The 16192-nt window shown below is 32.0% G+C and overlaps 1 protein-coding gene across 1 annotated transcript; it reads left to right on the plus strand.

Annotated features, from left to right (window-relative positions):
* The first annotated feature begins 5068 nt into the window (after positions 1-5068).
* Positions 5069-7826, plus strand: LOC142626316 (transcription factor bHLH25-like). Its single transcript, XM_075800139.1, has 4 exons — positions 5069-5456; positions 5605-6195; positions 6586-6957; positions 7219-7826. Exons 1-4 carry the CDS (start codon positions 5421-5423, stop codon positions 7291-7293), a joined length of 1074 nt encoding a protein of 357 aa, XP_075656254.1. The 5' UTR covers positions 5069-5420; the 3' UTR covers positions 7294-7826.
* The last annotated feature ends 8366 nt before the right edge of the window (positions 7827-16192 follow it).

Raw genomic sequence — 16192 nt, forward strand, 5'->3', positions numbered from 1 at the left:
ATAATAATAATCATAATAAAGGCTACTAATGAAAGCAGGGTTATATTATCACATGTATTTTTTTTCTATATATTAATTATTACCACATGTACTTATTCTCCTGAAAACATGAACAAAAATAAACTAGTTCGATGAATTTGGCAGCTGTAAGATTTGACGGAGTGCCATTATAAAATTTGAAAAAAAAAAAATGATTGGATGCTAATGACTATCTTAATTAACCTTAACCTTGACCAAAATCAAAAGCTACAGGGTAGTTTTGGAAGAGGAAAGCAATGCAAAGGAAGCTGTATTCTCATCCCACGTGTCTTAATTAATTGAATTCTAACACTGAGGATTTAAGTGGAATTAATGGTCCTAGTGGAGGCCAGCGTATGCTTAAGCTCAAAGGTTAAATAGGCTGCCTAGTCCAGATAAAAAGGAGCTTGCGAAGTATTGAATAAATTATCTTCCTTAAAGTACACCATGGCCTAATCTTTTGAAAGAGGGAAGTGATGCAGGAAGCGGCATTCTTACTCCACATTTTCATACATGCCTTATTATTTGAATTCTAAAACTGAGAATTTAAGTACTAGAATGCTCCAAGTTGAAAGTCGGCATATGCTAGATCTCAAAGGTTGAACAGGGTGCGTGAGGCCTAGCCTCCATGCATACCTTTTGCATAAGTTGCACGTCTTGCACATCTTTCATTTTTACGGTGTAATGCAATTTGAAAACTCGTTTAGACCTTTGGGGAGAAATTTTCTCAATAAAAAATCCACTATTGCAAAACTTTTTTTTCCTAGACTCTACAATATTAGTAAATGAATTTACTATAGAAACTCCTTACAGTTTTAGAACTTCTAAACTCTTTTATCATATATATGTTCCACAATTGACGCGCTTGCAATCATGACCGAAACCTTCGAACAACCCCAAGAATTTCTTGAAGATTTGAACTCCACAACAACAATACTAGGATGAAAGCTTTGTGGCTTCAACAAATATTCAACACTCTTTTGATCTTGGAGAACTATGGAATAATAAACCTCTCAGTGATATTCAATGGGAGAGATAGAAAGACTCTAGGAATGTTTAGATCTAGTCTCTCTTATGGCCTGTTTGGGAGTTTAGAGAGGGAGGAGAGTAGAGGAGAGTAGAGGGGAGGGGAGTAGTGGGGAGGAGAGTAGAGGAGAATGATTACCCTCCTCCTTGTTTGGATGTTTTTATAATTAGTAAGGGGGAATGGAGTAATTAGCCCTTCCCCTTGTTTTTAACATTGTAATTTTATAAATATAATAAGGGTAAATTAGGTAATTTACTTTATCAATAATTTTATGTGATCTACTCTCCTTCCAAATCTCTTCAATTTGGGAAATGAGGGGGTTGGAGGTAGTTGAAACCCCTTCAAATCCCTTCAAACCCCTCCCCCTCTTTCCTTAAAAAACTCCCAAACAAAGTAATTGAATTACTCCCCTTCCCTCTACTCTACTCCCCCTCCTTTTTTAAACATCCAAACAAGCCATTAACTTTGTGCCCGTATTTCTTTTTTCTTTTTGAACTCATAGGTTCAACATATGGCGGATAGTGTTTCTCTTTAAAACCTTTAGGGATTCTGCCTCTACAACGTAACCTTATTTAAAATTGTGCTCAATGAGCCTTTATATAGGGTTTTAAAAACCCCAATTATACGAGCAACTTAAAATAAAACATTTAAGCCAAAAACAAAATCTGCGAATCTCTTGGTTGGTGTCGAGCTTTATGAAAGCTCAATTGGTCAAGATTAGGGGTGTGCAAAAGGAAACCGGAGCCGACCTTCCCGACCGGCGCCGACCTTCCCGCACCGCATCTACAACCGACCGACGGGGCTGACGCCGGTGATCGGAACACGAAGGGACATCTGACGCCGGTGCGGTGAAATCTTCGGAGCTGAAATCCCTCACCGATGAAGGCGCCGAACCGAACCGATATATGCATCTCATACATTAGTTTTTCAACCTTTGGATACACGGCGTCGTTTTACTGAGTGAAGATTGTAATTTTTTTTACTAAAACAACGTCGTATTGGAACACAAAACACACCGTTTGGTTGAATTGGATCTAGGTTTTCAGATTTCCCTCAGCCTCACTATAAATACTCTCTATTTCTCTCTTATAAGACTTAACTCTCTCTCTTGCTCTCGCCGAACTGCTGTTGCTGCCTCGTCGCCTTGTGTCTGAGCTCGCACCGGCTCACCACGGACAGGCGCCACTCACTGGTAAGCCATCTTGTTGTCCTGGGTTTGTCTCGCCTCTCGCCTCTGGTTTGTCACGTTTGTGACTTTGTGTTTCTACTTTCTTGATGTCTTGGGACTCCTGGGTTTGTGTTTCATTGTTTCTTCACTTCTTGTTATTTTACTTAAGAAATAACAAATAGCACGTTGTTGGGTGTTGGGCTACAAGCTTTGTATATTAACTTTTATGAGAAAACACATTGTTGGCCCAACCGCCCAACGTGTCTAATAGAGTTAACCCAACAAATATTAATTATTAAGTGTCTAATAGATATTAAGTGTTTATAGTGTCTAATAGATTTTTGAATATGCTTCTGTTTTGTCTTTTCTTTTGCTTTTGATATATGTGTGACTAGATTTTTGATGTCTTGCTAAATAATTTTTTTTTTTTTTTTTTTTTTTGTATTTACTTGAATTCTTGAACAGGTTGATATATTGATTTTGGAGTTTTTTTATTAATAAAAAAATATTTTTTTTTAATATTTTAAACCGACCAAACCGATTGAACCGTACCGCAAAAACCGCACCGCTATAGGTTGAAAAACCGACCTTAGATGATGTGCATCGGTTCCAATTATTAAAAAACCGATCTCTATCGGTTCGGTAATAAATTTGGAAAAAAACCGCCTCTACCGAACCGCGCACACCCCTAGTCAAGATGTAGTCGAGCTTGTAGTCAATGCAGCAGATTCTACAGTTCTTGAGCAGTCTTGCGTCTTTAAATGTAATTCTTCAAAAACTTATAGACACTAAAAACCCAAGACTCAAAGACATTAAATTTTTTGGATAAAGGTCCTAAAATGTTAGATAAAAAGAAACCCAATTTAATTGAAATTGTGAATTAATTGTTAAAAAAAAAAATGAAAGTGTGCCAACTGCCAAATCATTATTGACGATTAATTTCCACTAATAGTTTGAAACTTTAATTTTTGTAAACTAACCTTTTATACACTAGATTGTCAACATTAACACTTAATCTTCCATATAGTTACACATCAAAAAATCCTCCAAATGCATTTATTCTTTACACTATTTTACTAATAATACTAATTATAATTTTTTATGTAGAAAGAAGTTTTGCAAAATTATAAAGTTAAAAAAAAGAATAAGATAAAATCCTACTTAAATTGATTATGTCACAAAACAATTATATGGATTAGCTATTATTAATTAAAAAAGAGACGTTAGTAAAATCTTAACATAAAAAGTTAATTAGTAATTTTGCATTACAAAAAGTATGGATAATGGTTTTTAAATTAAAAAAAATTGATAATATAGAAAGTTAAATAAATAATTTTTTTTATAGATTTTTAAACATAAAAATGTCTCACTTAAATTTATTACTTTAAGCCTCAAACTATATTGAGTCAACTTTGCATTTTGGAGAAATTGTTAGATGTTTGAAGAGTTTTGAATACCCACATTAATAATTATTATAATTGTTTATGTAGAAAGAAGTTATTTAATTTTTTTAAAAAAATCCTACTGAAATTAATTATGTCACAAATAGATTACATGGATTAGCTATTATTAATTAAAAAGGAAATGTTTGCAAAATTTTAATAGAAATACTTAATTAGTATTTCTACATTTCAAAATACAAGGAGAATGGTTTTAAAATAAAAATTATAACATAGAAACTTAAATAAATATGTTTTTAATATTTTTTAAACATAAAAATGTGTCACTTATATTAATCACTTTAGACCTCAAATTATATTAAGTCGGCTCTGCACTTTAGAGAAATTTTCAAATATATGAAGAGTTCCGAACACCTGCATTAGCAAAACCCAAAGAATTTTTGATACGTAATAACTTGGATCAAACAGGACAACCTTGAAAATTATTCAATATAAGAACTTACATGGATTTTCAGGTTAATTTTTCTAGGATAGGGCTGAAAAAAGGGCCAAACTCTTTCCGACAAGATCTACTTGCTATGTCGTAAATGATTTTTAATGTGAGTATGATCAAGCTAGCCAAATGAACTGAAAAATGAACAAAGTCCAAGATATATAGGATTACGCCTGTTCATCTTATGAACATTCTCACAAACTAGCTTTTGTTTTGTCCTGCAGCAGTAGTACTAAATGGTCAAATAGCTATCCTTTTACTAATGGCCATGATCGTTTCCCAGCATGGCCAGTATGAGTCACTCTCAAGTATTTTCATAAAAATCAACCCTAATTTATAATTAACAATGTCAAAAAGAAAACAGTAACATAAGAAAGTTATTGAAGTGATGTGCTGTGAACTTCGAGAAAAAAAATGTAACCACGTATTAAAAAGGGCTAAATAGTTTATTTAAAACATATATTTTTTTCTTATTAAATTTTCGCAGATCCTCTATATCTTCACAGATCAAGTTGCCAATTTATTTAGAAATTAAGGGGCTAAATAATTGACTTTAAAAACTAATTTCAACATGAGGCTTCTGGTTGGTAGACTTTATAGTTATTTTGGAAACAAAAAAAACATATATAAATTTTGGTTTAAAAACAATTTCCACAGATCCGCTGTTTCTCCACAGATCAAGTTACAATTTTGTTTAATAAGTGTCCATGATTCCACGTCGCGTCAACAAGCAGACACACCTAGAATATATTGGCCTTCGTTTGAATACTGAATAAGGATAAGGATTAAGGTATTAGCAAAAAAAAAAAAAAACATGAATAAAGAATGAGGACAAATTTGCACACGTTGGTAGGAGAAATATCATTGGATCATGTTCAAGAACTTCAACTACTATAATAGATGAAGGAACTGGGGAAACCTCTTTTATGAGCCACTTGGAAATTGGAAAACAAAAAAAAAAAAGTTTTTGCTTTCTTATAGGAGAAAGGTAATCAAGCTTCAACCTCTCGTTTCCTTGTCATCTCCATAGCTTTTGGGGCACACTACCTTACTCAAGTATGTCAAAAATATTAAGGTGCAACAAATTATAGATATGTTGAGACTTCCAATTTCTCTGGAACCCTTCATACACAAATAGTTCTCTGAATTGAAACCTTAATTTCTCCAAGGTTTTCCCTATTACACCTGTATTTATTAAGATCCTAGTATCTGAAAACCCTTTTTTGTTTTCCATTCAAGGACTTGCTGTGTTCAGATCTAAGAAAATTGCGCCTTGCCTCATACTTGGAAGATCAACCTTTTTGAGTCGCATCCATGGAGATTTCATCGGCGAAATGGCTATCAGAGTTGGTAAGAGTATTATCCTATGATTAATTATGGTATAGCATATATTGTAAAAAAAAAAAAGTTCCAAATTTAATTTGCAATGGCTTTTCTCACCTGTGAACATTTCAATTAACATACAATTTTCCTATATATGGGTGTTTGAATTGAATAGGGAATGGATGAATACAACTACATCCACCAATCCCACATGAACACTCTTGATGGTTTTACCACACATGAGATGGCCACTGCAATGGTGGAGAACTTTCAACAATCTCTCTCTTCTGAAAGCTATTCTTCTTATCCCACCTTCACAAAAAAGGCCACCACCACCTTAAGTAATACTTCTGCTGAAACATCTCAGAGGCCTGCCAAGCAGCCAAAGACTAACAGTTGGGACTCTTATATTACAGACCATGTTTCACGAAAACCTTCTTCCTCCTCCCACATTCTTTCATTTGAGAATTCAATTTCAATGCTAACGAACCCTCAAGAGTTCTATGGAAGTCATGACTCCTTGAAGCTAAACAACGAGATGGTTTCCCAAGCAAATATACACTTCCCACCTTTGATTTCCAAGGATTCCTTTGAGAACCAAGACTATGCACCAAAAGCCAGCCTGCAAGGGATTAAGAGGACCTACTCATCAATGACCAGAAATCCTTCAAACGTTCAAGATCACATTATTGCGGAGAGGAGGCGTAGAGAAAAGCTCAGCGAACGGTTCATAGCTCTTTCAGCCATTGTTCCTGGCCTAAAAAAGGTACACCTATAAATTTTGCTTGTCAAATTGGTTACTCTTTTTAACTCACCGAAAGATATAATTGTCCTTTTATGGTTAAAGAATTCAGTCATGTCATGAATTCCTAGCTTCATGGTGACATGATGTGCAAATGAATTAGATTGTATATGAGTGTAGAGTTCAACATAGAGTGTTTATTAGGTTGATTTGAACTATAAAAGCCATTATGAGGAGTCCAAGTTTTTTGTTTTTTTGGAGGAAAGAGTCCAAACTTTAATTTGATTAGTCCTTTTAGGGTATAACATAGATATGATTAGTGTTTTCCTACTAACATATGATCTTTACTGTTTTCAAAAAAAGTGTATGCATTTTAACTTTAACTGCAGTATGTCTCTAACTTTCTGTTTACAGATGGACAAAGCTTCTGTCCTTGGAGAAGCTATCAACTACGTGAAAGAGCTTCAAGAGCGCATAAAATTGTTCGAGGAACAGACCAAGAAAAGAACTGTGGAATCTGTGGTTTTTGTGAAGAAGTCTCAGCTCTCAGCTGATGATGACACCTCTTCGTGTAACGAGAACTCTGATAACCACTCTGATGAAGCACTCCTTGAGATCGAAGCAAGAATTTCAGAAAAGGATGTACTTATCAGAATCCACTGCGAGAAACAAAAAGGAGCTATTGTGAAAATACTAAGCGAAATAGAGAAGCTTAATCTAATTGTTGTCAATAGCAGTGTCTTGCCTTTTGGGAATTCCACTATTGACATAACCATTATTGCTCAGGTAATTTCATTTTAAATATTTCATCATGTATAAGACAAAGAAAAACCTTTATATATGATGCTTTTCAGAATTTTTTTTTTCTGTAAAAGGAATTTATTTAAGAAAATTATTGTTCATTTATTTATCAAATAGAAATAGAAAGGTATATATTATAATGCTATGTTCAAAGAAAAATTACATTTTCTTTATTAAAAACAAGGAAATAATTTTCTCAAAATTGATGCAGAAATATTCTAATCTAATCCTACATGTGTTTTGCAGAAGGGCAATGAATTCAACATGAAAACAAAGGATCTAGTGAAAACTCTACGAGTGGCTTTATTGAAAGAAATGTAAATCCAACATGCTACACCAAGATCATTCAGTTCGTGTATGAAGACCTTATTCTTTCAATCTGTACATCAAGAGAGCTTAATTTAGAAGATCATCCGTATTTTTTGTTTCTCAGACCTAAATCTCAAGAGAAGCCACTGCTTGCAACCTCTACTTTCTTCCCCTTGTTTTTTGGGACCGTTTGCTATTACTAAAGCTTGTTTTCTTATCATGAGGATACTGTACTTCTGTTCTGCTGGAGGGGTTTTTCTTGTTCTTGATTTTTGCGCGGTTGACTTTTTGACCACGTTGAATTACCCAACTCACTCGTCTTGAAAGAATTAAACCTCATGGCTATTCCGCTATAATTTATTATAACTAGGGTTTTTTTGAGAGGTCTGAGCTTTCATGTGGCTTAAAGTAATAATAGTCATAATGAAATCTTTTTCTTATCTCTTTGTTTTCACGTGTTGCTTTTTGAGAAGGTAAAAAACTTGTGGATTGTGGTCTATGTTCTTGTCCTGGAGAAACAATCTGTCCAGTTTCTCTGAGAAGTAGGATCTGTTGTTGTTGCTGTTGTTGTTGTTGTTTTTTTTTTTTTTTTTTTTAATTTAAATTTAAGTGGCCATAATGGGATTAACTCTTGGCTTCTAACTTAAATGTCCAAACTGTAAAGTACTGTACTTTCTGTGACCTATATTTTTTAGTTAAATTGTTTTAATTAAGAAAAGAGTTTTTCTTCAAACTAGTTTGAAGAAAAATCTTTTAAATTTTTATATATTTTTATATTGAGTATGAATTTTAAAAATTTAACTGTTGGATTGCATGTTCTTAGTATATCCTTCATACTTGCAAATTTTCAAAAAAATCAAAAATCAAAGATCAAATTCTTTGTCATCAAACAAATGTTAAAGTTTCAAGTTTTTATAATCTAAAATTATGTATAAAAAATAAGTTTATTGATTGAATGGTAAATCTGATTTGAATGAAATTTGATATGCATGTTAAAAACATAAAGAACATGAAATTCAATGGTTATATTTTCAAAATTCATATCTAAAAAAGAGATATACAATAAGTTTGAAGGGTTTCTCACTAAATTAGTTTGGAGAGAAACTTTGTTCTTTAATTAATGCAAACTCCGAGAGTCCAAGTCAATGAATTACCTTGTTGAATTTCCATCATTATATGGGAATCTAAACTATCATATGCAGTTTTTTATTTTTATTTTTTATTTTTAAAGTTGAGTAACTATCATGTACATTTTTTCATACAGCTGCAAGCTCATGCATATTTGTCTTATATCTAACCCTCATTAATAGTTCATTGTCTTAATTTTACTTGAATTATTCTTTTAAAGGATCATATCTGAATCATTCATCATACAATTGAGAATTATATATGCAATTTTGCACCAACCATTATGGGTATGTTAATTAACTTATATTTTTTTCTTAATTTTTGGTTCTAGTCACAGATTCTTTCATGTCTCAACAATATTCTTCATTTTTATGCACCCGTGCATCTGGCATCATTATTTTTAAACTATTAGCTTTGCTTATAATGTTTTAGAAAGTTGCAAGAGATTGAATAGGAAGATTCTTAAATTGTGTGATTATTGAGATTGTTTTACTCAATCTCACTACTCTACCTTTTGTTCCCTTTGTACTTGTATTCTGTTAGGTTTTGAGATCGGGGGTTGGTAAACATGGAGCAAAACTGTTTTATAGTTTACTTTTAGAAAGTCTTAGAATGTGTTTGGATTCAGCTGAAAGTAGCTGCGTCCGCGTTTTGCTACTTTCCATTTTTTTTTTTTTTTTTTTGCTGCTGCGGAGACAAGCGCGCACTGTGCGCGCACTGTGTATGTACTTTTTTAGCAATTTTTTATTAAAAATGGGTCCCGCAGTACTATTTACACATTTAAAAATTATTTCGCTACAGTGTTTTCAGTTTTCAGTTTTCAGTTTTCAGCAATAAGTTCTATCCAAACGGACCCTTAGTATTGCTAAATTTACTGCTCAGAAACTAGAATTCAATGTGCTGAAAATGAGCTGCTCAACACCTACTCAATTCCTCTTCAATTGATCGAGTCGTAAAAATTTCAAATAATTGAACTAAGGCTCAACCGATCAAACTGTGATTATATAGAAATGTGAATTCAGCCAGTCAGCCCATCAATTGATTAGGGTTTTGGTTCTACAAGTCATAGTATATAAGCGAACTCTAACGCATTTCACTAAGACTTTGAAGGCGCCCTTTTGTAATCTAAAAGGTTATGTGCCTTTTGCTTTGAAAGTAGCTACCAAAAATCTATCTACATACAATATAAACCTATAGATTAAAAGTTGTTGCATACTAGTTAATCAAAATGTTAGATCTAAACTTTCAAAGGGTATCTTGGAGTCGTGGGATGTAAATCTACATTGGAGCAAAGCCATATCAAAGATGTCAGTGGATCTTGGAGCTAAATTTGGTAATTTTAGTTAAGTTTACAAAAATAGGGTAATTCAATATGTAAACTTATATTTGATAATAAATTTGGTCACCTAGCTAGGGATTGATAAAGTCAAATCCTTAGTTTTTTATTGTAAAACGTTTCATTTCATTGAAATGTGCATGATATTGATGATTGTCACATTAATCTAAGGTTGTTCATTATAAATCTAATTAATAACTTGACCTCAAAACTAGTTGACAATCGTTTTGACATATTGATTATTGTCGCATTAATATAAGGTTGTTTATTATAAATCTAATTAATAACTTGACCTTAAAACTGATTGATAACTGTTTTGACAGGATCTAAATCCATCATATTCAGTATTCCATTGCTTTTCAAAATCAAGATTTTATATTTGGGGCCAAAGCAAGAATCAAAAAATTTTCACTCACTATCTAGAAATATCATAAATTTAAAACTAAATCAATACATGAAAATTTTTACCAATTAGATATAATGCTAACAAAATATAAATATAAAGGAAAAAAGACATAAAAAATTGTAGTTGGCTTTCTCATAATCTAAAAATTAAGTAAAAAAATCTTATTTATTATCTCTTTTTTTTTTCAATATTCTTTTAACTAAAAATATAATTAGAATTTCCAAGTAACAAAATACCAAACACTTATATCACATTCCATTTTTTTCACAATATATTCGTATAATCTACATATTGTACACAACGTTACTATTGCTATGAAAAACCTCGTTATAATTCTTTAATGATTAAATGAAAGGCAACAAATGCAAGTTGTGTAAGGATAAATCTCCTGGTCTGCTTATGGCATGGAACCCTGGCAAGGAAGTGGTGATCCATACGGAAAAAAGAACTAGAAAGAGATTTCAGGGCCACCATTCACCCTTTGAGACGGGCCCATTAATCAATATTGGAGAAAGGAGAAATGCCTTAAGATGGGTTCAATAAGTGATTGTTCAATAGTAATGATATCGTTTGTGATACTCCATGTTTTCAGTACTAACGTCACATCTCTTTCCTTCAACCTCCTATCAATCTCAAAAAGGGGAAAAAAAAAAAAAATAGTAAAGGCCCAGTACATTAATGTTGGCTGGAAATTGTCCGTATAAGATGAACAAAGCCAATGTTTGTTTTAAATGAGATATCAGATATGGTCTTGTGACCACGTCTTTGGGATAAGAAATACTTCAAGAGATGGAGATTTGAAGTTCATCAACTAAGATCAAGAAAAACATTTGAAGAGAGCGCTTAAAATTCAGAATGGAAGACCATTGTATACACCTTTTTAATTTTCTCAATGGAAGACCATTGAGTGCACTTGTCTGCAAAGGAACAATACCTAACAAACACAAAGCCTTATGGTTGATTGGTAATAGAAGAAAGGTCCATATTGTACTAAATTCTGTTAAATTCAAAATTTTTAGCAGAAAATAATACAATAACAAATATATATATATATATGTATGTATGTATGTATGTATGTATGTATAAAATCTATTGGTTCAGTAACAACTCTTCTACATCGTCAATGAGAGATGAATCAGTTAGCTAGTAAGGCTTGGACACTTCGCCTATTCTGTCTACGTTTGAGTCCCGTTGTCAACAGTCTTTTGTTAGTGGGCATCCACAATGATTGGTTTTAAGTCTTAATTTGAAAGCCCTGCGTAGGGGCTGATGTAGCTTAGCTAACCCCATTTATTTTTAATAAAAAAAAAAACTCTTCTACATCCTTATAAAAGTCTAAACTAAATCAAAATAATGAAAAAAAAAAAATTCAGTAAGTCATGGATTTTATTTAAATTATATTAGTATTACATACTATAAACCAGCAAAAAATGTTCTGATATAAAAAAAAAATTGTTTAAAAGATAAATAAGTTTATTTATTTATATATAAAAAAATCTACTGAACAAATACAACCCTTCGCAACCACCAGGTCCACCACACTTATAAAATCCACCAGCGAGCACAAACTTGACCACATCATTACCTAACCTCAACTACATGTACAATGTAGGAACTTAGCCGTGCCCATCAAGCCCACGCACATGAAGACTCATTAAATTGAGCAAAATCTACTACCAGCCACCTGAATCATCAACAAGCCCAACCCACCTCCCATCACCACTACAACTCCCCCTTTTATTTGGTACACGTAGACGTCGTAGAGCCTGTTGGAACATGAGCTAAAACTATTATTCGTTTCTTTTGAAAAATAAAAAATAGTCCATGAAATTTTTTCATTGCACCAAATGTCAAAAGATAATATGTGTGAGTTTGACAACACTTAGTATCTGTTTGTATTCAGATTATTGCGTCCATGTTTTGCTGAAAACACGTTTCAGCCTTTTTTATTTTTTTTTCTTCTTGGACGGTGCCTCTTGCACTGTTCATTGTCTATAAACAGTGCATTTAGGATTATGAATAGTGCCAGCACACCTTCTTTTTTTTTTTTTTTATAGCCGTGATTTTTGACTTTTCTGCACACCAGTGGAGCCTGTGCACTGTTCACGGGATGTACAAACTTCACTTTTTAGCAACTTTTTCATTAAAAATGGGTCTCACGGTACTATTCATACATTTAAAAATTATTTTGCTGCAGTGTTTTCAGTTTTTAGCTGTATCCAAACGGATCCTTATTTTTCCAAACTTATTTTACTATTCAACTTATTTTTATTACTATTCATGTGCTCTACTCAGTGGCGACTCCAAGATGTTTTTCTAGGGGGTTCAACAATGATAGAGCAAGAAATTTATCATGAGAGTAAATAAAAAATAAAAAAGATTTTTTTTTCTGCACATACAACTTCCATATTATATACAATAACCTAAAATAGTATTCTAAATACAATTCAATATATAATACAACTATATTGTACAATAATATAAAAAATTTATTAATAGTTTAAAGATAAGTAAGACAACAAATATAATTAAATAATTAATTATAAATTTTTGTCAAATTAATAATAACTTATTATATTTATATGTATTGTCAATTAAATAAAAATATATGATAAAGAAGAATACAAACAGACCTAAGAGTAGAACTATGAGTAATGTGAAACAAAGAAAAAAAATAGTAACTAATATAAGTTTTTGCTTTTGAAGCTTATGGCTTTTTTTTTTTTTAGGAATCATGTATGGCTTTTTAATCATACATGTGATCGCTTTTTTGGAATTTGAGCAAGCACTAAAAAGTTTCTTGGACTTGAAAATCTATAGAGTATTTATCAAACAAGTTGATTAAATAAAGAGAAAAACTAAGAAAATACAAAAGAGAGAAAAAGAGATAAAGAGAATGGAAAAGAATCACAAATGTAAAGTAAAGAAATTAAGTCAGCAAAGAATATACATATATATTTTTAACAAGGGAGCAAAAATGAAACTTTTTTTTTAATAATATTCAATAAACAATACTTTCACAAAAATTTTATAACAAAATCTAGGTGATAAGTTGTTAATGGTAGGTAAAAAGTTATATTAATTATGGATCCAAATAAAAACCAGTTATAACTTACCATATAATATTTATTGTGAAAATATTGTGAAAGTAGCATTAAGATGATCATATTCAAATTTATTTTAGTTGAGTTTAAATAAAATTTAGGGTCAGAGTGTTCAAATTTTTATTTTAGAGGGGTCAAAACAAAAGTTAAAAAAAATTTATATATATATAAAGTGACAAGTCAGGGGGTTCATTTGAACCCCTGGCTTGAACAAAACGTCGCACCCGGCTCCATTGCACTGTTTGATACTATTTATAAGTCTCATTATACTATTTCAGTTAACTTTTACTTTTATTTACAGTACTTTTAACAAAAAAATTTTAGTTTCAGCAAAATAAGCGGAATAGTACAGTGGGACTCATGAATAGTACCAAAAAATGCAATAAGACCCGTAAATAATAATAAAAAAACTAATTGTAAAATAAGTTGACAAAATTAATCACCAACACTCTATATATATAAAGTTTCTGCTAGAAACAGTCAAAGTTTTCTGCCGCTAGTGTTGCCAATCCGTGCAAGTTACCAAAATGTCCTTCTCAGTGTGCTCCTTATTTTACTTAAGGGTTGTGTTTACTGCTATCCTTTTTATTTATTTTTTTGGTCCGGTTAATGTGTGCCTTAAGGGCACACATTAAGCTATCCATTTATAATAAAATTTTCTTAGAAATTAAAAAAGTTGTTAATACTTTTTCAATTCTCGAAATTTTTTTTTTCAAAAATAAATAATTATTGTGTACCTTTAAGACACACGTTAGCAATTTTTTTTTTTTTTTTTTTTCAGTTTTATTGTAGCTTTACGTTATATTTTTGCAGCATTTTGTTTTGTTTTGTTTTGTATTTTTTTTTTCAGTTTTATTGTAGCTTTATGTTATATCTTTGCAGCTTTTTAGGTTGTGAGACTAACTGTATAGAGAGAAAAAAAAAATTAAAATTAGTTGTGGGGCTAGTTTTATGTTTTTTTTTTAATTTTAATATTTGCCTTTACTAAATAATATACTGTTGTAGAGGCTTTTCTTTATTGAATGGTATCGCATTTACTCACACCCCACCCCTCTTGACCCAATGATTTGGAAATAGGACATGGCAGCTGAAGCAGGGAAAACAATTACAGCATAGCAACAACTTGGAATACATTGCTTTGCAAAAGATAAGTGCAAATCCCAACTTAAAGTCATAAATCCAAACCACCAATCTTGTAGTTCGTTTTTGTTATCTCTTTCATCCATGACCATGGCATTGTTTCTATAAAACAGCAAAGAGCCAAAGATGCCTTCTTTCTCCGAACTGAAGCGGACGTGTTGCTCGTGATACACGTGATGAGGATGGATATTGAAATTCTATGACTATGCTCTGTTAAATATTTATTTAGTTTTGTAGCTCTTAGAGTCTCCATTAGATACAAACCAGCCAGCAGACAACAGAATATTTGATTTTTTTTTCTTCTTCTTGAACTTCACACAACAAAAGATCTTGGGAGACTCAAGGAGAGAGTTAGGACTTAGGGTAGGAATTCTATCAAAAATTATATTGGGTGAGAAATGGCCCATGAAAGTGCTCTAGCCCACAGATCATCTAACAAGTTCTTTTTATTTATTTATTTATTGTTTGATTGTTGGTGATGAGAATTTAAAACCTAGACCAAGAAAAATAAATTGTGCTTCAAGTTTGGGATCTATGGCATGACATATTTGAGAAATACACTTTTATCAGGATTGCCCTTGGCATGGATCGAGTTGATTTTTGAAAAGATGCACGATCGAATGCTGCTGTAGGAGTAGGATCCGTATGCAGTGAATTTTTTGTAGTCCATGAGTAGTCCTTATAAGTTGAATAGAGTTGAGTAATTGAGTCACCTTTAGCGTTTTGTATTTATTTATTCTTTTTTTTTTTTGAGAGATGTATTTACTTATTCTGAATATAGTTTTCTATTTATTTGCTTTATTTTAAATTAATCAAATTATATTTCAAGGATGATAGTATAATGCAACAAATCTTTTTGGATAGCTTTTTATAGTTTTCAAAATTTTCTTTTGCCGATTTTATTTGTGTTCTCACTAATATCAACTTTAGATTTTGTTCCCACAACATAAAAAATGAAGTCCACACCTTTAAGAAAATTTTTCAGGCTATGAAGGTCAGCAATGGGTTAGTTAGAATGCTAGTCCAAAAATCATGTTTTATTAGATGCGTTTTGGGCTTTTAATTATATGCAAATTTCGTTTACATATGCCAACTTGCATGCTAAATGTCAAAGAAGCAAGACAAAATTAAACAACCACGAAGTTTGAAAAATAAGCATCGGTTTCCGGGATAAATAAGTTTAATGGGTGCGAATTATATTACACTTGACAGGAGGCGCTAGGACAACAAATCAAAAACGAAGGCGACATCCTGGGATGTTTTTGAAGTGATGATTACTTCGGTTACATGTATAATGACTTCACCATCGTTATTTTACATTGATAATTAGACATAGAGTTATCCTAGGCCTATAAGTCAGGAGGTTCTGAGACTGCCTATCTCCAAGACTGGATAGATTCTGATAGACTTATATGGAGACACTCCTCATCAGGGGATCCGGATCCTCTCCATTTCCCTTTGAAATGGAGAGTGTCCAGTTCACGAACAGGATTTTTTTTAAACACTATCAAGGGTCAAAAACATGTCACGCAAAGAAGTTAATACCGTACCGGAGACTGTACCGGTTTAGCCAACGGTACAATATATTTCGAATACCGGTCAATATCGATATACTGTTTCGAATTTACCGCTATTTTATGTATTTAATAACAATAATAATAATAATACACAAAATCTTTTTGTTAACAGCTGACATGCATAAGATTCTATAACTAAAGCAGTGTAGTTGAAATTTGAAATTCAAAAGTTGTTTATTTTTTATTTTTTTAGAAGATGAAATTCAAAAGTTATTAGCAC

This window comes from Castanea sativa, chromosome 2 (assembly GCF_040712315.1).
Source record: "Castanea sativa cultivar Marrone di Chiusa Pesio chromosome 2, ASM4071231v1".
In the NCBI taxonomy this organism is placed as follows: Eukaryota; Viridiplantae; Streptophyta; class Magnoliopsida; order Fagales; family Fagaceae; genus Castanea; species Castanea sativa.